General features: G+C 46.2%; 1 protein-coding gene across 1 annotated transcript in view; it reads right to left on the reverse strand.

The window, feature by feature from the left end:
* Window positions 1–21,668, reverse strand: part of LOC147747702 (potassium channel subfamily T member 2) — a 1,549,272-nt gene that overhangs the window by 199,387 nt on the left and 1,328,217 nt on the right. The window contains exon 19 of the mRNA XM_086926024.1: window positions 9,996–10,101. Within this exon, the coding sequence (XP_086782150.1) occupies window positions 9,996–10,101 (106 nt within the window). The remainder of the gene's footprint in view (window positions 1–9,995; window positions 10,102–21,668) is intronic.

The raw sequence follows: 21,668 nt of genomic DNA on the forward strand, positions 1-21,668 counted from the left end.
CATACAGTACAGTGAGCACAGATTTATACAAAATACTAAAGCAACACTGGCATCTGTTATTGGAGGATACTAGTCTGCATGCCAAAGTGGGTATGAAACCGACAATTACTTTCAGTAGATGTAAAACTTTGATACAGGAATTATGGCCAAGTTATCTTCCCCCACAGAGAGCACACATCTGGATGTGTGCTCCAAATGTGGCAGTTGTTGCATATGTTGCTTTGCACTAAACAAGACAACTAACTTTCAATATAATAGTCAGAAACAATACACTATACATCAATTCATCAACTGTAATACGACACACACAGTGTATTGTCTAAAATGTGTATGTGATTGGATATACATTGGAAGCTCAATAAGACCTTTAAAAGAAAGGGTACAGGAGCATATTCGCGCCATACGCAACAACAATATGCAATATCCGTTTGCAGTGCACTTTAATACAACACACCAACAGACTGAATTACATCGGATTAGATTCCATGGAATTGATGTGGCATAGGCAGGAATTAGGGGAGGTAATCGTGAGCGCAAATTACGTTAGCTAGAATGTAGGTGGAATATCCCTTTGAGAGCAGTAGAGAAGGGGGCTAAGATTGACAAAGAGATGCATGAATTTTTGTGAAAAACTACGAATTTGTAAAGATGATCAAGCAGTATCTGGGAGAAATGTAAAGAGTTCATGTCTGGGGTAACATCTGATCGATGGACAAGTTGATTTGTAATGTGCCCTTGAAGTACATGTATAATAAGCGTGTGGAACGAGTTTTGTCTTTTAAAAAATATGATTTTAGATGATGAATGGATTTGATATAATGAAGATATAAGTAGAAATATGTAAAAGATTGAACAGTGACATGCAAATTGAAATATTCATTTAGTAATACTTGTTGTTTCATAAAGAGAGCAACAACTAAGTGCGATCACCTAACACCTATACTCTAAAAATGCTTGAAATCGGTTCACATTTCTTCAGTGAATAGATATGTGGTATGTTTAGATATATGGGTAGAAGAGAATAATGCTCTCTCCCCCTACCAGGCAGGATTTAGGCGGGCAACTAGCACGGTAGATCAAATATTTCGATTTACCATGCTACGGTGGGGAACTGTACTCCTTGGTGAAGGCAGCCTCTACGTAGCATTCGTAGATTTGAGGGCTGCCTTCGACCTGGTCCCTAGGAGCAAGTTGTGGGCAGCTCTAAATAAAATAGGGGTCCCACCCGAGTTGCTTACACTAATAATGCGTCTCCACGAAGGCAACTTTGCTAAAGTCCAGTGGGGGAGGAACGGGGAATTTACCATCAATTTCCCAGTCGAGCGAGGTGTGAGGCAGGGATGCGCTATGGCGCCCCTGCTGTTCTCCCTGTTCGTTAATGGCATAGTGGATAAGATGTTAGACGCAAGGGTAGACGCACCATCGCTAGCTGGCATCAGGGTTCCGATCCTGATGTTCGCTGACGATACCCTGATTGTGTCCAAAACCCCGTCAGGACTCCAGCGAGCCTTGAACATATTTGATATGTTTTGTAGGGAACAAGGCCTAGAAGTCAATGTTAGTAAAACAAAGCTGATGGTTTTTGGACATAAGTGCCGATCCCAACCAAGGGTATCTCTGAACAACACTAAGCTTGAGGTAGTAAATGTTTTTACATACCTAGGGGTAGAGATATCGAGTAAGCCAGGTTGGTCACTACATATTGAGAAGGCGGTACTGAAACATCAGCAGATTTCAGGAGCGCTCCGGAAGGAACAAGTAAAATCGAAAATTAGGCCCATAAAACCGGTACTCATGGTCTATGATGCCAAAGCCTTGGGTGCAGCCCTGTATGGGGCTGAAGTCTGGGGTTTTGAGAGGCTCAACACCCTACAAATATCTGAGAACAGGTTCCTGAGAGGAATAACAAGTCTTCCCCAGAGTACCCCACTAATACCTCCTGGTCTGGACCTAGGAAGGAGATTAGCTAGTGACCGTGCTCGACTAAGGCCTATCCTCTATTGGAGACGGCTTTGGACGACCCCAGAGATCAGACACTATGCCGATGGGTTCCTAGCCCTAGTCAAATCGGATGTCTTTCACAAAATCACATGGCTGAAGATGCTTAGGGATGCCCTTGTTGAGCTAGGACTTTCTAACCTCTGGGAAAATCCTCTTGGGGAAGTGTTCCCAAGTAAAAACACTATCAAGGCCATATATTGGGACTATATAGAACATAAGCTCTGGAGGAGTACGCACCCAGAAACAATGGGGGGTAAATTTATGGAAATCAAAATGAGACCTGCATTGGAGCAGTATTGGGATAAGATAACTGTTCCGACAGATAGGAAATTATACTTCCAGTTAAGGGCAGGTTCTCTCCCCCTGAGGTCACTGACGTGTAGTTGGAGGAATAGCAACGGTTCGAGTTGCCCAGCATGTGGTGCCCCCAATGAAAGTATTGCCCACTTCCTATTTCTGTGTGAGGCCTATGCAATCCCAAGAAAATCATGGCTGGTACCTGTTTGTAGAAATCTTGGGGTATCAAGCGGTGTAGAGGGGTTGAGAATTATCTGTACCTCCACCGAAATGCCCATTGTATTAGGAACAGCAAAATACCTGGGGTGGGCTTGGTCCATTAGGCGAAGGGCCCAACTTTCTAATATGTAATATATCTAAATTCACTTGAGAAAGCTTGCACAAGTTACTACAAAATGTATTTTATGTGTATGAAACATGGATTTTAACTGTATTGTGTTTTTTAATATATGTAATGTGTTTTGAAATGTATGTATTTTATACTTTTTGCCTGTGCTTTTATGAGTGCATAACTCGAATAAAGCTTTTTCAGTCAGTCAGATATATGGTGGGCATGACATTAGAGTCAGTCAATAGAAAACGTAGACACTCCAAAATGGCCGCTACGCTATCGGAGATCACAACACTAGACCCACAAATTGGTCCGTCGTCGCCTTTTACAGGAAAAAAGGGGAGGTGAGACTGAGAGGGCCTCGGAAGGGAAACGCGGAAGGAGGCTACCTTTTCCGACGCCAACACACATGCAATAGCGGTAAGTTCAAAAACCAGAACTACGTAGACTTAGGAGTGTAGGAAAGAAGTTAAGTTAAACCTGCGCAACACTAAAGGCGGGATCAGTTTGTCTCAAATCGTTTGTAAAATAATGGTCGCGGGATGAAACACGCTTTTAAAGGTGTGTGTCGTACCACTTGTTTTAGATGTAATATTGACGGCATATTGACTACGACCCGTCAGAGTATGTACTGTTAGCACTATGAGGAGGGAAAGTTAGAGTTGAGATTAATATAGAATAATTGGACTTAGCTCTGGTCGCACTTGGGGACATTTTATATATGCTATCCTATTCCTTTTTTAACCAAAGATGTTTACCACAAGATAGTAATTAAGTAGTTTTAAGCAAGGCATTGTTATGTGGGTGGACGTACGACAGTGTCATTAAAGATTATAGCTTTTTTATTTTCACATATATATATGTGGATTGGAATGGTAGAGAAATAGAGCTATCCATATGCCTAATGAAACTGATGGCAACACTTTGTTGATACTTTAGATGGAACTTATCAAGGCTCCAAGTATTGCGTCTAAACTCTGACATATTACATGTGGATGGATCCTAGAATAAGGAACTACACTTACAGCATTTTGACGTGTGAGAGCGAAAGGCTTGGAGGTAAGCCTGTTGATTAATGGATGCCTGTACATCAATAAATGAAGTGATTGTTTAGCTGTAGACTTGCCACAATGGTAATATTACGTCCGTATACTTCCACAGGAACAATGCCCAAAGGTTTTTTACTAATTATCAATTCTTAGTACACATGCTGCTCAACTAAAAAGTATTCGGTAAGTGCTAATATAGAGTTCCCATTAGGAATATAGCTTAAAGAATTTGCGGTGATTGGCATACTTTTAATTGGACACATCGAATCAACAGAACACGTTGTTCCTATAAATATACAGTGGGTGCCTGGGAATATTTAGAGTAAGGCATGGGTACCATGGTGAAGGTGATCGCACACAGTAGGTGTGCCCTCAGTACACGGACTAATAGCAAAATGATCAGTAAATATGAGTAAAATTGAATTAGTACGTGGTGCACACCGGAATCCTGCAGGTGGTGGTGGCACGATTTACACGTGTGGATTAGACCTATGTTAATAGGTTATGATGCATAGAAGGTGGTCCATAGTATACAAATCTGATATGGCACTATGTCTTGTATGTAAATTACAGCCTTGAAAAAGCCTGCGGAGGGCAAAACGCGCGTCGGCTGTGACAAGAAAAGAATTAATAAAAGAACACTGAATATTAATGAACATTGTGCGTTTCTATTGTGGAGCAAAAGAACACTTGAGATATTGGATTGACGTGGCCGGATGCCCATTGGATAATAGTGACTAAAAAGGATGTGCACTGGTGGTTTTTTGTAGAGATACCATTTTTATTGGTCGACCTGGGGGAACTTAGTGTAGTACACGATTTGTGTCAAGCCAGTGATCGCACAACTTTCCCACACAGATGAATGAGAATGTTTTTATTTTCTCAGCTAAATTTGAGGTTTGCAGGGGATTTTGTGTAGAAAAACGTTAAAACTTTGGGGGATCCATGAAAGTCACACCATCCTGGACTCCCCGAGGTATCTAGTTTTCAGAAATGTGTGGGTTTGGTAGATTTACCTAGATGGCCACCGAGCCCGCGACCAAAAACACAGGTGTAACCATTGCAAAACCAGGTTGTTTTGTGATAGGTAATTTTGATGTCTCCATGTTATGTTTTGGGCCCTTTCCTGCTGCAGGTTCTTGGCCCACCCACACAAGTGAGATACCATTTTTATCAGGAGACCCGGAGGGCCATGCGAATGATCGTCATTAGATTGAAAAAAAATATGCTTGGGAGGTTGGGGAAGCTCTTCCCCATTTCCAGAGTCCCCCCAAAAAATTTAAACCCTCTACTGTTTGCAGCAGAGAGATTTAGTGCACCTGTGCACATGACGGAATGGTTCCGTCATGAGACCAGGAGCACTGGTGCTCATGATGGAACCATTCCGTCATGAGCCACAAAGGGGTAATTTAATAGACACATAGGGCCCCATTATGAAGATGGGCAGACTTTGTCCGCCCCCCATCCCGTCGTGCAAATGGACCACCCGGTCTCGTGGGTGCTATTAGGATGCGCCCGCCACAGTGGCGGGTGCATCCTGCATCCCTAACATTGTGGCGGGCGGTGCTGAGTGCACTGCCCGCCACAATGTTAGGGAGGCATGTTGTGCACTTCCATGCACATTATGGCAGGCACCACGCGGTGCCTGCCATGTTGTGCATAGAACTGCAGGGGGGTACCATAGGTACCCCCTATGTGCACCCCCCACCCCCCAGGCATCCTTGGAGGCCCACAACTGCCCCCCTAGCAGACTCTGCATGCCTTTCCGCCACTGAAAGGTATTCCTAAAAGCACATTGTTATATGGCTGGCGGTGTCAAACAGACACCGCCACCATATTGCAGCCTTTTCCGCCCGGTCGCAAGTCGACTGGGGCGGAAATGCGGCAGACGGTCTTTCCATCCACCGCGGACCCCCCAGCCATAATAATATGGCGCGGGTGAGAGGCTTACCCCCTCATTAACCAAGTCCTGGAGTCGGGCACTTATCCTACAATTTGGAAAAAAGTGGCTATTAGACCATTGCTTAAGAAGCCTAACTTGGATCCATATGAGCTGAAGATCTACCGCCCGATTTCTGGGTTACTAATGGTGGCAAAGATCTTAGCGAAATCACTAAACAAGGTGTTAAGTGACTATCTGGACACAAATAATCTGCTGGACCCCACGCAACATGGTTTTTGCGCTTGTTATTCCAACAAATCTGCTTTGATCACTGCAACTGAGGAGATACGGAAGGTCGTGGATGGGGTAGGCAGGGCTGTCCTTATACTCCTAGACCTTTCTGCAGCATTTGACACCGTGAATCACACCGTGTTAGTGCAGCGCTGAAGGATCTGGGGGTTGAGGACACTGCTCTGGCCTTATTCTCCTACTTTTCTGGAGGATAGGGTACAATGTCTGGTCTGGGACGGATTGAAATCTGACAGTTTCCATCATCCATGAGGGGTCGGTATACAACGTTGACAACGCGAGCGTTACAATGAAGTACCATTACCACACGGTTATAACAACGAAAGTTGTTACAACGAATTGCGCTGGGTGGCGCTCAAGGATAATAAATGATTTAATTTACTATCCCAACACCTTCCCTACTATCCACGGGGACTGGTGTTGGAATAGTAAATTATATTTTTTAAATTTGCGCCCCCCCAACACAAGTCGTTGTAACGACTTGCGTTGTTACAACCGCGTTGTAATGGTACGCGTGGTAATGGTACGCGTGGTAGTGACATACATCCTGAGGGGTCCCACAGGGATCAGCCTTATCTCCGACATTGTTCAATATCTATGTCACTCCGTTGGCCAGACTTATCAGGAGGGATGGTTTCGCATTGGTTTCATATGCTGATGACTCACAGCTTGTCATTTCAATCTGTAAGCAACCGGAAGTCACAGCTGCCAAATTTCACGCTTGTTTCTCCGAGATCATTACCTGGATGAACCATAGCTTCGAGAAGATTAACACAGATAAAACTGAAGTGATGGAATTCGGAGGTGGACAGTCCTTGTGGTATGACTCCTGGTGGCCAATTGAGGCCAGGAACTGTTCTTGTCCTGTCTCCAAGGTAAGGAACCTAGGGGTCATCTTTGATGACCAGTTGAATTTCTCTGCAGAAGAACAATCTCACTTTGTCCTGTTTCTTCCTTCTAAAAACCTTGAGAAAGATGTTTCCGTTTTTTTGCACAGGAATTACAAAAGACAGTGATGGTGAGTCTTTTCCTGTCTAAATTAGATTATTGTAATGCCCTATTTTTGGGCAGAGATAAAACACAGATGGGGAAGCTCCAGTCCTTAAAGAATGCATCAGCAAGATTGCTTCTGAATATCCCCAAAGGACATTCAACCTCAGCGGGTATTAAATCGTTGCACTGGCTACCTATTCAGCAATGTGTTGGAATTCAAGGCTCTGTGCCTGGTGCACAAAACACTTTATGGGGGCGGTGCTGAGGAGGTTTCTAAACTGTTTCTACCATACACCCCCTCATGTGCCCTCAGATCCGCCAAGTTGGGCCTACTTCAGATTGCTAAGATTAGGCGGGTAAGATGGGGAGGAAGGACTCTATCAAATGGGGCAGCAAAATTATGGAACAAACTGCCAACGGCTATGAGATTTCAAGCTAATAATAAGCTCTTTAGGAAAGATTTGAAAACTTTTCTCTTCTCTTCCATTTAGTCCGTTTGATGATGTAACTGCTGGTCCCCTGACATACATTAGCGCCAAGACACCACAGCAATCGAGCACTTTATAAACACATTTCCTATCCTATATACTGGGATGGCGGGCGGATTGCCCCAGCAGGGCCGGCGTTGACAACCGCCGGACCGGCTGGGGCAATCCGTCTGCCATCCTAATGGGGCCCACAGTGTTGTCTTGAGTTACAACTTGCTGAAAAGATTTCCAGGACAATCCATGATTCATGTGCTGGCAATGCAACCTTCCCTAATGGATACATTTTATTTTAATGCTCGTAGAGAAGTCTGCGTGCTGCAATATTGCTCGTATGTTTCTCTTGTACCATATTAAGTATTGCAGTCAGGGTAAAATCTGCACCCTCCAGCAGCACAATAACCTTTTCTGGTACCCTTGGAAGGTGCTCTCTGACTTCTTCATATTGCAGCATGCCACAGAGCATGCATTACGGAGTGGACTAACAAGAGACGGATAAATAAATGTTCTTTGCCATAAGTTATTACCTACCTCCCGATATACACATAAGCACTCTGTACTCTGAGTGTTTGATGTCTTTCATATGTTATAATGAGTATGTGCAGACAGTCCCAGCATGCATAACACTACCTTTTTCATTTCAGGACTTGCAGACACTGTTTCCCAGCACCCTTACCTGCACAACACCAATCCCAATTTTCATTCAGTTTCTTATTAACAGGTGTGTTCAGTGTTTTCGATGTAAAGGAAATTCTATATTTCCCACAATGTACTAATGTACAGATACTGCAATTCCCCTAATACACTGATTTGTGGCACAACTGTTAGGTTAAAAAAATTCACTTACTGGTGGCGCGCAAGGATGCACCAAAAACATGATGTCCTTACACTAGCATATAGAAAAATTCTCAACAACAGCTCTTCTTTGGGTCATGCTTGCCTCTTTATGAGGGCTAAAGTGTGGTGGCATCGGATACAGGGTCCACATTTAAAAGGGATCAAACACACAGTGGAAGTGTGTGGAGTGTTAATGTTTACAATGTCCAGACACATGCATCGCAGAAGCTGTCCCCAGCGGCATAGTGTGTATGGCACATCCTTTCCTTGGCTGATGCCTTTCCCTAATACCAGTGTTTTTTTTAATGGTTTTATTTCTATGCATGGGAAAATAAGTGCTAGTTACAGAGCCTAAACTTCTTGTTTTTCCATGTCAATAACAAACTGACAAAGTAGAAGATTGAACTCAGCATTTTAGATCGTGTGGTTTTATTTACGTGGAAATGTTAAAATTTCTCATGTTCAAAAATTCAGTTACTACCTCTTTTATAAAGAACATTGTTAATTTATATCCACTGGGTTCAGCAAGGATCTGTTCTCTTTAGCACCAGTGTATGAATCGGCTTCTCGGACCCCATTTTTATGCATTATTGTAGGGTACTATCACACAAAGCTATTCTTTTGGTTATTTTGTACATTTGCGAGTACTTTTAGAGTAAGGAAAAAAAAGAAATCCATCATCAAACCCATTCTTTTTATATCTAACTTCTATAAACATTCTGTGACAATGTGGAGCCTAATGTAAAACATAAAATGAGCACAAATAGCTACATGTTTGTTGTAGTTGCGTTGTAAGGAGTAGCTGGAAGAATTTCTAGCTCAAAATAAAGTTTGTTTTCCAAGCAGTGCACATGTAACCTTGTTTTTGTTGGTTGTCAAGGCATCTCAATGTGTTTGGTAGTTTTTATTTTGTTAATAATGAAAACGCATTTCACCAAAAGCCATTGAAAAGTTTTTTTAAGGTTCAATCTTCAATCAATATTTACACGTACGAGTGACGGATTTCTTTTTTTCTCCGAAGTGTGTGATTGTGTGTCCCAAAAAGAATGGCATCAATATCTGTTAGGATAGCTTTGTTTGTAGGTATTGTGTATTTTAGGTTTCACCTGGAGCACAGAGAAAACGCTATTGAACTGTGAACAGGAAGAGGTCAATTTAGTAGACATAGGACGTGGGATAACCATGTTGCTCATTGCAAGTAAGGCCTTAGTATGAAATATTGCGTTAAGGTTTGTAGGCCAAATTGCTGGAAAGTTCAATGCATTTCCAACCCAGCCATGGAGACGGGGTAGTAAAATACAGAATGGTTAAGCCTGGGCTTGCATTAATGTTCCAGGAATGGATGCCTCCGTCCCCAAAACTACTAGTGCCTTCTTTGCACAAACACTGGGCAATATCTCTACCCTTAACAAACGTGAGACCTAATGCATTGCAAATGCTTGTTTTTAAGTATGGCAACAAACTTAAAAAAATGCACTTAAGCTGACTATGAAAAATATTTAACTCGACTGCATGCTTCAGTCCTACCTTTAAACAATGTTTTGGGCTGTATTTGTTCATTTCCTTTGCAATTTCAGTGGAGGATACTAAAAACTAAATTTCATGGTGTGGTATTTTTAATTTTTATTGTGAAATCTAAGTCTTTTGGCAACCATCCAATTTTATAGATCAGAATTTTTGGCTGCCATTAATATCTTTCACTAGGAACGTTCCCCAAGACCTAACACCATACATGTTATACTGGTTTCTGATGAATACCTATTTCATGCACCTTTCAGTTAAGAAAATATATTTTTTGAAAGTAGTTTTACCTTGTCAAGCCTCAAGCAACAAAATGGCACTTTTTCTTGAAGAAGATGGCAAAAAGTGGGAGAACTTCCGATGTAAGGAGAGTTTGGGGGATACCCTTTGGAATATCTAAAATCAATAAAACATAAAGTTCCATTACACGATAATTTTTCCCCAATTTGCTGCACAACAATCCAACTTAAGGGGCATTTAGAATAACAAAACAAACTGCTTATCATGAACATACAGTAACAGAATATATAATATAAGGCAAGACTGAAGATACGTCTCTCGCGTAAAGGTATAGAAGAAGATTGAAAAAGCTTGTGATATAATAGGTTCATCACATACTAGATACATATATTAGCATGTCAAAACTGAATCTGAAATGTATACTTTCTTGTGAACATATATTATCGGTATATTTGAGCCAGGAAAACGTTGATGGAACTCAGCTGCATGTAACAGCCATCTAGTTAGATTTAACAGGTTTGTAGATGGAATATAAATACATTTGTTAAGAGCTGATATGTTTTTCCTCAAAAAGAATACTGGGATTTGAGGGAACAAAATTCAAGCAACAGAAGCAGATTTCAAATTGCTTGCATCTTTGTTTTTCTCTAATACCAGGTATGTGTTCCAAGGCATGACTAGGGCACTTTTTGGGTGAACTTATCTTGCTTGACAGTATTAAATATACATGTCAATAGCTAAACTATTGTTCAATAAATATACTCCACCAAGCGTTGGATTGTTCAGCCACTAATAGGGAACGTGAGCTGGGTTTAGACCGTCGTGAGACAGGTTAGTTTTACCCTACTGATGATGTGTAGTTGCAATAGTAATCCTGCTCAGTACGAGAGGAACCGCAGGTTCAGACATTTGGTGTATGTGCTTGGCTGAGGAACCAATGGGGCGAAGCTACCATCTGTGGGATTATGACTGAATGCCTCTAAGTCAGAATCCCCCCTAAACCGTAACGATACCGCAGTGCCGTGGAGCCTCGGTTGGCCTGGGATAGCCGGCCTCTCTCGAGGGGCCGGTTCGTAGAGCCGCTCGCTTGGGGACTGGAGCGCAGACGGAAGGGGGCCGCCTCCATCGCCCTTAGTGCACCGCATGTTCGTGGGGCACCCGGTGCTAAATCATTCGTAGACGACCTGATTCTGGGTCAGGGTTTCGTAAGTAGCAGAGCAGCTACCTCGCTGCGATCTATTGAAAGTCAACCTCTGAGCCAAGCTTTTGTCTCTTTCTGTGCGTGGGCGCCCGCCGACGCCTCCCTCCACCACACCCAGGGGTGGGTCCCTCTGCCGCCTGGCCGGCGGGAGGGATGCGGAGGGGGTAATGTGGGCCTGCGGGAGGCTGCCTCCACCACGTTCCCTCCGGCACGGGGTCCTCCCCCTCCCGTCCCTGCCCCACCGGGGTGCGGGGATGGGGGCCAATTAAAAAAAATAAAATAAAAATAAAAATATATATATATACTCCACAAATGTGCCACTATGACTTTCCACTGCTCCTTCATGAGCATTTGTTAAGGAATGGATTATGAACATCCATCTCTGTAGGGCCATGTTAGCCTCTGTTCATGACAGTGCAAACTGCAGCTCTTTATTTAAGCATCACTGCACACATGTTCGTTATGACCATAGGTGTACTGGAATGTTAGGCCTGTCATCCTTAGGGTGGTCTTTCCTCAAACATTTTGCCTGATTACCTCCTCTTTTTGCAGATTCTTTTTGTTGGCCTTGGAACTCTGAGCACTTTACTACTGCTGACCAGTGCTCCCCTAAACATAGCAGCATTGAGGTATACACATTTGGCCTATTTAGTTTACATATTAGTCTCATGTTAAGTGATAAACCATATACCCAGGGTCTGTAATTAAATGCTACTAGTGGACATACCCTTGCCACTTAGGGTGAAACCGTGTGTTTGCCTTAAGTGGCCAAGCATATGCCAAAACATTGGTCATGTGCACATTGCACCACTGGATTCAAGCTACCCTGGCTGCTGAGGGGGTGATACCCTGAAACCAGTCCCAGGATGCTTGTTTCCGGTCAAGGAAGGAGCTTGCTCGGCAAGTCGGGCTGGACTGTTCCCATGAGGAACAGGGTCTAGACTGATTTGCATGTGGCTGGGTTCAGACTAGAGTGGTGTGGTGAGCAAACAAACAATGGTTTAAATGCAGATCTTTGTGACTGGGGTGAGTGTTTGCATTGTTTAGCATTCAGTCCATCATTTGTTTTTTTTGCTTTTGTCACCATAGGTTTCTTATAAGTCTCTTGTAAAGTGATATACCATATACCCAGGGCCTGTACTTAAATGCTAGTTGTGAGCATACCCTTCCCACTTAGAGTGACACCCTATGTTTGCCCAGAGAGGCCAGGGATATCCTTATTCGTTTTGCTTTTGTCACCCTAAGTGGGAAGGGTATGCCCAGACGCGGGTCCCGTGCTCACTGCACCACTGGATTCAAGCTAATCTGGCTGATGAGGGGTGATACCCCAAGACCGGTCCCAGGATGCTTGTTTCCTGTCCAGGGAGGACCTGGCTTGGTAGTGCGGGCTGGACTGTTCCCATGAGGAGCAGGGTCAAGACTGATTTACATATGTTTGGGTCCACACTGGGGTGGCGTGGTTAGCAAAAAAACAATGGATTAAACCCAGATCTTTGTGACTGGGGGGTGTGTTTGCACTGTTCATCATTCTGTCGATTATTTGTTCCTTTTACTTTTGGAAAGTGGACATTTATCTACTCTTACTGCTCTGTGTGCCTGCAGCTTGTCTCCAATACACATCTGGGGTGGGTGACAGCTACTCTTTCTGTAGTCCCTCTAGGCAGCTACAAACATATGAAGGTTAGGTGTGTCTGACTACTCATCAGCATTTGTATGGGTCTTCCTGGGAAGGGAGTGAGGGGGCCAACACTCACATCTGACTAGGTAGTGTCCTGACACCACACAAAGGGATGACTAGCCCCCATAGGCAGTCTGACACCACGGCTGAGGAAGAAAGGATACTTGTTCACTTCAAAGACCCTACTTTGAAGTCACCCCCACTTCGAAGGCACATTCGGGTATAAATACTGGGTCTCTGACCCCACTTAATCAGACACTTATGGACCTACAAATGGACTCTGTGAGAAGAATTGCGATGCTGCATCAAGGACTGACAAGCTGCTGGACTGTTGACCTGGGAGGCCAACAGTCCAGCTTTTCTCTTGTGCTGCTCTGCTGCCTGCTGCTCTCTGACTCTGCTGAGGAGATCTGCACTCCGCCTTGCACCAAAGTGATCTCCAAGGGCTTGTTGGCTTGCCTCCTGTTGTTTGAGACTTAGGGATATCAAATCTCTACCCCTGCTCCTGGTTTACTGGAAGTGGACCCAGATACTCATTGCATCTGCAGTCTGCGTGTAGCAGAACTGGCAGAATGGAAAGGGGCGACCATTCGGTCCCCCCGAACGTATGGTGGAGTACCACGATCCCCCCGGGAAGCCATCTTGGGCGGGAGGCGAGTCTCGGCTGGTATGCCCGAAGCGGCGTAGCCGGGGCGCGCCTTTTTCCCGCCCTAGAGTGGGCTGGCCTAGACACCGACGCGGCCGGCCACGCCCTCGGAGGCAGGCGGGGGCGGGTTTACGCCCACCCTGAAGACGGATAAAAGGAGCGGAAGCCAAGAAAGCATCCTCTTGTTCCTGTGCTCTGAAGCTGCACCTCCCCGCTGCACGTGAGCTCGAGACGGAACGAAGAGCAATTTTGAGCGTTGTAATCTTTCTTTTGTCTTACAGATATCCCGTCTGAGAATGCCCAAGAAAGTCGGAAAGCGGGTCGGTACCGAGGAGATGCTCCGCATGCTCATGAAGGAGATAGCCGATCTGAAGAAAAAGGTGGAGGCTAAGGACGGGGAGGGAGGACCGAAACGGCCTTTGCAGGGAACAATCCCCGGTGGAAAAAGCAAGAGGCCCAGAAGGGGAGCACTTGGGGGAGAGACCCCGGTTCCCGAAACCCCACGAGAGGAGCCAATCCCGGTGCCGAAAGAGGGGAATCCAATCCCTGTGGTGGTCACCCCCGTGAACAGGGAGGATATGCCCCCCGAGTTAGCGGCACAATTGGCAGCGTGGTTGGGAAACGATAGCGAGGGCGCCACGGCTGACAACGCCCGGGCAGTAATGAGGCAATTGCGGGAATCTAGGGAGGCTGCGAAGGCAACATCTTCTGTTCCCCCGCAGGTTCCGGCGGCTGGAAGTACAGCGGGCCCAAGTTCGGCGACAAGCGCGGGGTCTACTTCAGGTAAGCGGCCATTGCCGATTGCGGGGGAGGGGTCTGTACCTTCTCGAAGGGAGAAGATTGCCCAGCACGTCCCACAAGAAATTAAGGAATTGATTTGGGCGGATAAATATGTAAACATGTTTTCATTGCTTACCGACCATTACGAGATTGAGCATGTGAAGAGTCAAAAGGAGCTCATGCATCCGAGTGTTTGGCGCGCAAAAATGGCCGCCTTTAAGGTCGACGAGACCATTGGTACTTGGGGCAGAGCGTGGGGCATTTTTACTTCCATCATGGGTGAGCGCAGGCCCGAGTTGTTGACCGAGTTACCCATTTATCAGTCGCGTATTATGGAGTATTCTGTGGCATATGGGGGCAATCAGTGGTTCTGCTATGACAATCTATTTAGAAAAGCTAAAGAACACAACCCATTGTTGACTTGGGATTGTTACGACTTCGTGTCATGGCAAAAAATGGAGAGTACAGGGATGTTGAAGGTGCCATTGGTAGGGAGTAACGGGGGGGAATCCTCCCGCCAAAACTCTGGGACACCCTTTCGGACGGGTGCAGGTAACGAGTACCACTCGAAGCCGAGTGGCAACACAGGTAAAAGGGGGATCTGTTGGAATTTTAACAGAGGGAAATGTACTAGGCCCCAAGGGTCATGCAAATTCAGACATGAGTGTGGGGGGTGCGGGCAGCCATCCCATCCTGAGTCCATGTGCAGAGCCAAAACGGGTGATAACGGTGGTAAGGGAGGCGCCAAACAGGTCTAATATAGTCCGAGGGGCGCCTTTACCGACCCCGATTGATACCATGGCAATGATTCCTTGGCTCAGCGAATACCCGGATCATGCTTCCGCTGGGGTGTTACGAAACGGGTTTTCATACGGTTTCCGCATCCCAGTGGGGGATTTTCAGGGGGTACCAAATTGTAAGAATCAAATGTCGGTCTTACAGCACACGGCGGTGGTGCAGGTAAAGATTGGGAAAGAGGTGACTCGAGGTCGTGTCGCCGGTCCATTCGATTTGCCACCGGTTGCTAACTTTGTTTGTTCTCCTCTAGGGGTGGTCCCCAAGAAGGACCCGGGTGAGTTTTGGCTGATACATAATTTGTCAGCCCCACGTGGTCTTTCCGTGAATGACGCGATAGACCCGGAAGGGTGTTCGGTGCGGTACGCATCTTTCGATGAGGCCGTTGCCATGTTGAATCGCCTGGGGCCCGGGACGCTGATGGCAAAATCGGACATAGAGTCAGCGTTCCGGTTGCTCCCGGTACACCCAGACGATCAGCGTCTCCTTGGTTTTCAGTTTCAGGGTCGCTATTACATGGATAGATGTATGCCAATGGGATGCTCGATTTCATGTGCCTATTTCGAGAAGTTCAGTTGTTTTCTGCAGTGGGTATTCACAAGGAAGACAGGTTTTCAACATGTTATGCACTATCTCGATGACTTTCTGTTTTTGGGGGCAGCCGGGGATTCTGAGTGTGGACAGGCTTTACATGAATTTTGTGTCCTAATGAATCAATTTGGTGTGCCATTGGCGCCAGGTAAGACTGTGGGTCCCTCGACCTTGATCGAGTTTCTGGGGATCGAGCTCGACTCGGTGGGAGGTTGTTTTCGATTACCCAAGGAAAAAGTGTTAAAATTCAGGTTATCCCTTGAGACATGTATTCGTGCAACGAAAGTAAACCTGCATCAATTGCAACAGGTGGTGGGTCAGTTGAATTTTGCCCTAAGAGTGATGCCGATGGCGCGCCCCTTTTCCCGCTCGATTGCACAATCCATGGTCGGCTTGAAGGAAGGACATCATCGCACGAGACTCTCGGCAGAGGTTCGCCAGGACATGCGCATTTGGATTGCATTCCTGGCGGATTTCAATGGTCGAATTGTCTGGAACAAACCAGCGGTGTCTTCCGAGGAGTTGGGGCTTTGGACAGATTCGGCGGGGAGTGTGGGTTTTGGTGCCATATTGGGTACACAATGGTCGGCTCAAAAATGGCCGTCATGGTGGCATGAGTGCGGGTTGACGAGTAACATTGCTTTTCTCGAACTGTTCCCTATTCTGGTGGCTTTGAAAACATGGCCTGAAGGGTTTAGGGATCACTCTGTGGTGTTCTGGTCTGATAACATGACCGTGGTTGAGTGTATCAATAGTCAGGCAGCACGATGCAAATTGATTCTGAGACTGCTCAAAGAAATTGTGTTGTTATGCATGCAACTGAATGTACTGTTTAGGGCGTGACACGTGCCGGGGGTGATGAACCAAGCGGCTGATGCGCTTTCTCGTTTCCGTATGCAGGCCTTCTGGGGTTTTCTGCCCACAGCGGACCCGGTGGCGGCACCCTTTCCCGAAGCTCTCTGGTCTCTCGGTGCCCCGAACTACAAAACCTCGTGGGAGAGAGTTTAGCACCCAGGACGAGGAAGGCATATGAAGGGGCGTTCCGTTCCTATTGGGCCTTTTTGGGTACTGCCGGGGGGGAGCTTTGGGGTCAGGAAGAGTTTGTAGTGAGATTCCTGCTCTCTTTACATCAGGCAGGCAAGTCAGTAGCTACGGCCCAGAGGCATCGGGCCGCCATTTCCTTTATGGCAAAGGCTCATGGGATCCAGGACCCGACAGCGTCTTTCGTTGTGCAGAAAGCGCTACGTGGGTGGCAACGCCTTGAGGGTCGCAGAGTAGACGATAGGCACCCTATAGGTCTGGATAGGTTGACCCTGTTATTGTCCGTACTTCCGGCAACGTGTTCATCCCAGTACGAAGCAGTGTTGTTCCGAGCCGCATTTGCACTAGCATTCCATGGGGCTATGCGGGTAAGCGAATTAGTGGCAAAGAACAAGCGGGATACGATGGGGGGACTGTGCCGGGAACACATTCAGGTCAGGGAGGAGACGATGACGGTCTCGTTTGTTAGGTCCAAATCCGATCAGGGTGCAATCGGGGACTGCGTAATCATTCAGAGGATCCCCGGGTCTTCCATGTGCCCTGTTGCGTGCGTAGAGGAATATTTAGCGCAGAGGGTGGCAGCATGGGGGGGGGACCTTGTTGAGACACGCTGACGCCACCCCACTGACGAGGTTTCAGTTCCGGAGGGTGCTTGCGATGTCTGTTTCGGCCGCGGGCTTGAACCCCGGTGAGTTCGGGACCCATTCCTTTCGGATAGGGGCTGCTACTGAGGCTACAGCCAGGGGTCTGAGGTGGAGCAAGTGAAACGTGTGGGGCGTTGGTCCTCTAATTGTTATAAAAGGTATGTGCGGTTGCACATGTTGTGAAGCTGTAATGATATACTCACGCTTCTTGTCTCTGTTTGATTTTCAGTTACGCAAGCTTACGAAGCGGGGCGGACTGTACAGTGGACCCGACTCCTGGGGACCAGCGGTCAGAAATCACCGTCTGCGAATAAGGAGGTGTGGGTCGTGGGCCACTCATATGTGAGGCGTGCCGCGGACGTATTCAAAGCAGGTGATATGATTCACGTGGCTGGGGAATACGGGTACAGGGTGTCCTTCTACGGAAAGGGCGGGCTCTGTATTGACCAGTTTCAAATCTTTTTTGAGGGTTTGTTAGAGCGGACGAGGTCACCGCCGTCTATAATCATAGTCCATCTTGGGGGTAACGATCTGGTGGCCACTGGTAGACGACTTCTTCTCGAGGCAATGCTTTCCACAGTAAGTTGGTTGGCAAGAAGAGTTCCAGGGTGCACGATTGCATGGTCCCATATGATCCCACGGAAAGTGTGGCGGGGGGCTATTTCGATTACTGCATTGAATCATTCAGTAAGAAAGATAAATAACAAAGTGAGTAGATTGTTTCGTTCAAATACACTGCATTCTGTTTCGCATGGCTGTATCAAAGGGGACAGTATGTATTTGGGGGACGGTGTTCATTTGTCCCGGTGGGGAACGAGTTACTCATAGGAGACTTCATAGCCTGGTTGAGGGGTTTACAGCATGACCTTTAGGTAGGAGTATTTTGTGGGGGGTCCGGATAGCCGGTCAACTATCCGGCCTGTGGCGGTAAGGTCATGATCGGTGAGCAGTAATTCGAAGATCCCTATGAGGGGGCGTCACCTATTACCCATGGGAGCGCTCGGGGGAGGTGGCCAATTGGCCCCTCAACGGGGAGGCGGTCCTGTCTAAGGAGAGGCCGCCGGAAGGAAAGGAAAGGTGGTTAAGGCCCCTTCCTGGATAGGAGGGGCTACTGCCCCTCCTGGGGAATTTCCCGGGGCCAGGACATCTGCGACGGCAGATGGGTAAGTTGTGTGGGGTGCGGGAGGGGGTTTACGCTACCTTTTAGACACCTCACACGAGTCCTCGAATGACCGTTAAATGGCGTCGAGTTTATTGGGGCCCCCGTCAAGTACAAAGGGAAATTGGTAGATGCACTTGAGGTACGCCTCTGTGCGGTCGCTCCTCTCACAAGTGAGGGGGGTATTTCTGGTTTAGGGATCTGACACCGGTTACGACCTTGCCGTTGGCCCTTAACGTTAGGATGTACAATTTCAAGTCAAATGTTTTGTAGGATGTTAGTTCGGCTAGGAGAACCTTTGTATTAGAGATCTGTTAAGGTTAGCCAAACATCGTAATGTGGAAATGAAATTGTACATAATATGAAACTGTTATTTTAATGTTTTATTTTTGTTTCATATTTTTAATAAATACGGCCGGGAAGGGTCACTCCCTTCCCGCCTTCCAAAAGTTCAAGAACTGTTTCCGGTTTCCCAATTCTTGGGGATTGTGTTGAGAGGGGGTGGCGGGTATCTCAGCCATATGGAAAGGGGCGACCATTCGGTCCCCCCGAACGTATGGTGGAGTACCACGATCCCCCCGGGAAGCCATCTTGGGCGGGAGGCGAGTCTCGGCTGGTATACCCGAAGCGGCGTAGCCGGGGCGCGCCTTTTTCCCGCCCTAGAGTGGGCTGGCCTAGACACCGACGCGGCTGGCCACGCCCTCGGAGGCAGGCGGGGGCGGGTTTACGCCCACCCTGAAGACGGATAAAAGGAGCGGAAGCCAAGAAAGCATCCTCTTGTTCCTGTGCTCTGAAGCTGCACCTCCCCGCTGCACGTGAGCTCGAGACGGAACAAAGAGCAATTTTGACCCACCCACCAGCCCCTGAGGACAGCGATTCGTTGTGAATACAGTTGATATAGTATCTTTTTTGTTTTATCTGTTTTCTTACAGGTTGTGATGATTGTCGTGAAATTTATTACGATGCAATAAAGATTGGTTATTTTCAGTATGTTTTGCAAATAAAGTAATTTGGAACAAGGATTGATCAGTATTTACGCTTGGTAATAAATGATGTGTGCTTTGTAATCTTAGTAACTTAGGTAGAATTGTCGTATTTATTTTGGTCGGGCGGTAAGGTCATGATCGGTGAGCAGTAATTCGAAGATCCCTATGAGGGGGCGTCACCCATTACGGATGGGAGCGCTCGGGGGAGGTGGCCAATTGGCCCCTCAACGGGGAGGCGGTCCTGTCTAAGGAGAGGCCGCCGGAAGGAAAGGAAAGGTGGTCAAGGCCCCTTCCTGGATAGGAGGGGCTACTGCCCCTCCTGGGGAATTTCCTGGGGCCAGGACATCTGCGACGGCAGATGGGTAAGTTGTGTGGGGTGCGGGAGGGGGTTTACGCTACCTTTTAGACACCTCACACGAGTCCTCGAACGACCGTTAAATGGCGTCGAGTTTATTGGGGCCCCCGTCAAGTACAAAGGGAAATTGGTAGATGCACTTGAGGTACGCCTCTGTGCGGTCGCTCCTCTCACAAGTGAGGGGGGTATTTCTGGTTTAGGGATCTGACACCGGTTACGACCTTGCCGTTGGCCCTTAACGTTAGGATGTACAATTTCAAGTCAAATGTTTTGTAGGATGTTAGTTCGGCCAGGAGAACCTTTGTATTAGAGATCTGTTAAGGTTAGCCAAACATCGTAATGTGGAAATGAAATTGTACATAATATGAAACTGTTATTTTAATGTTTTATTTTTGTTTCATATTTTTAATAAATACGGCCGGGAAGGGTCACTCCCTTCCCGCCTTCCAAAAGTTCAAGAACTGTTTCCGGTTTCCCAATTCTTGGGGATTGTGTTGAGAGGGGGTGGCGGGTATCTCAGCCATATGACTGTGTTTTGGGAGCAGAATCGGCGCATCACTCTCGGAACCAATGCATCACCTCCAGAGCCTAACACATCAGAACCGTATATCGTCGCCACAGTAGTCTACAAAGATTGACACATCCATTGACAGCATGGAGAAGCCCGGTGCATCGCACTTCGGAACTAACACATCTTAGCACTTTATTCTCAAACTGAAGCATCGCCTCCACTTCTTGAAGAAAATCGACGCATTACCTCGCCTAAGGGATCAATATCAACTTATTGCGTGAAGCGTTGCTTAACTGCTTCCTGCATCTCGCTGTTGCGACCAGGATACGGTATTTTGTTCACCGGGGCATGTGTAGGTCCTGTAGGCAGCCTATGCTCCATCACGGTGGGCCCAAATATTGACTTTTCCCCGATCCATTGCGACCAGATAACCCACATTGATGCTTCTAGGTGCTAGAGCTCTTCTCTATTCTTTAAAAATCCATTCAACTTCCACTTATTGGATTTTTGCCAATTTGGTTTTGATTTATTTATAAAATTATTGTCTATTTTTCTGAACATCTGTTAACTCTTTCTGTGCTGTTTTCATTGTGCTACTGTATGTGTTGCACAGATACTTTACAAATTGTTTCATTAGATACGCCTGACTGCTCTGTGCTAAGCAACTAGAGGGAACAAGTTATCTTTTAGTGTGTATCTAACTTTCCCTGACTAAGATTGTGGTTTCTGCTTGGACAGGGTGTATCCTCTGCCAACCAAAACCTAATTTCTAACATGACACAATCTGTTTCCTAACTAGGAAATTGGCATCAAGAGTGACAAAATGCAATTGATGAATCAAAGCAACTGTGTGAGCGAGTATAAATGGGCACCATGTTTTGTTTAGTGTGACAATATTTATCCTTGGTTTGTTGCACAAGAGGATAAGAATATAAATGAACATGATTATAGTACAGAATTTGAATACATAACAGGCAGTTCAGGTGAACAATGATTACGATACATCAAAATTGGTCAGTTACACTTTATCTTAAACGTACTCTCATACAAAAGTATAACATGTCTACTTTTCTGTTCCTTGCAGGTAAGCATTATGGCAAAACAAGAAAATTACTGTCAACAGCCTATTAGCAAAAGTGCATTGTGCAGCAATCACACATGATACAATTTTGAACTGGACCTGCTGTGATAACATTTTGCTTTACACTAATGACTTGATCCTGAAAAAGCCACAACAGAAAATTAGCAGAAACATTGCCAATGGTTATGTCTGGTAGTCATTATGTTGTAGATTGAATTTGTGAATAAGTAAAATATTCACATCTTGGTTGGTTGT

Source organism: Lissotriton vulgaris, chromosome 1_1 (genome assembly GCF_964263255.1).
Source record: "Lissotriton vulgaris chromosome 1_1, aLisVul1.2, whole genome shotgun sequence".
Lineage (NCBI taxonomy): Eukaryota > Metazoa > Chordata > Amphibia > Caudata > Salamandridae > Lissotriton > Lissotriton vulgaris.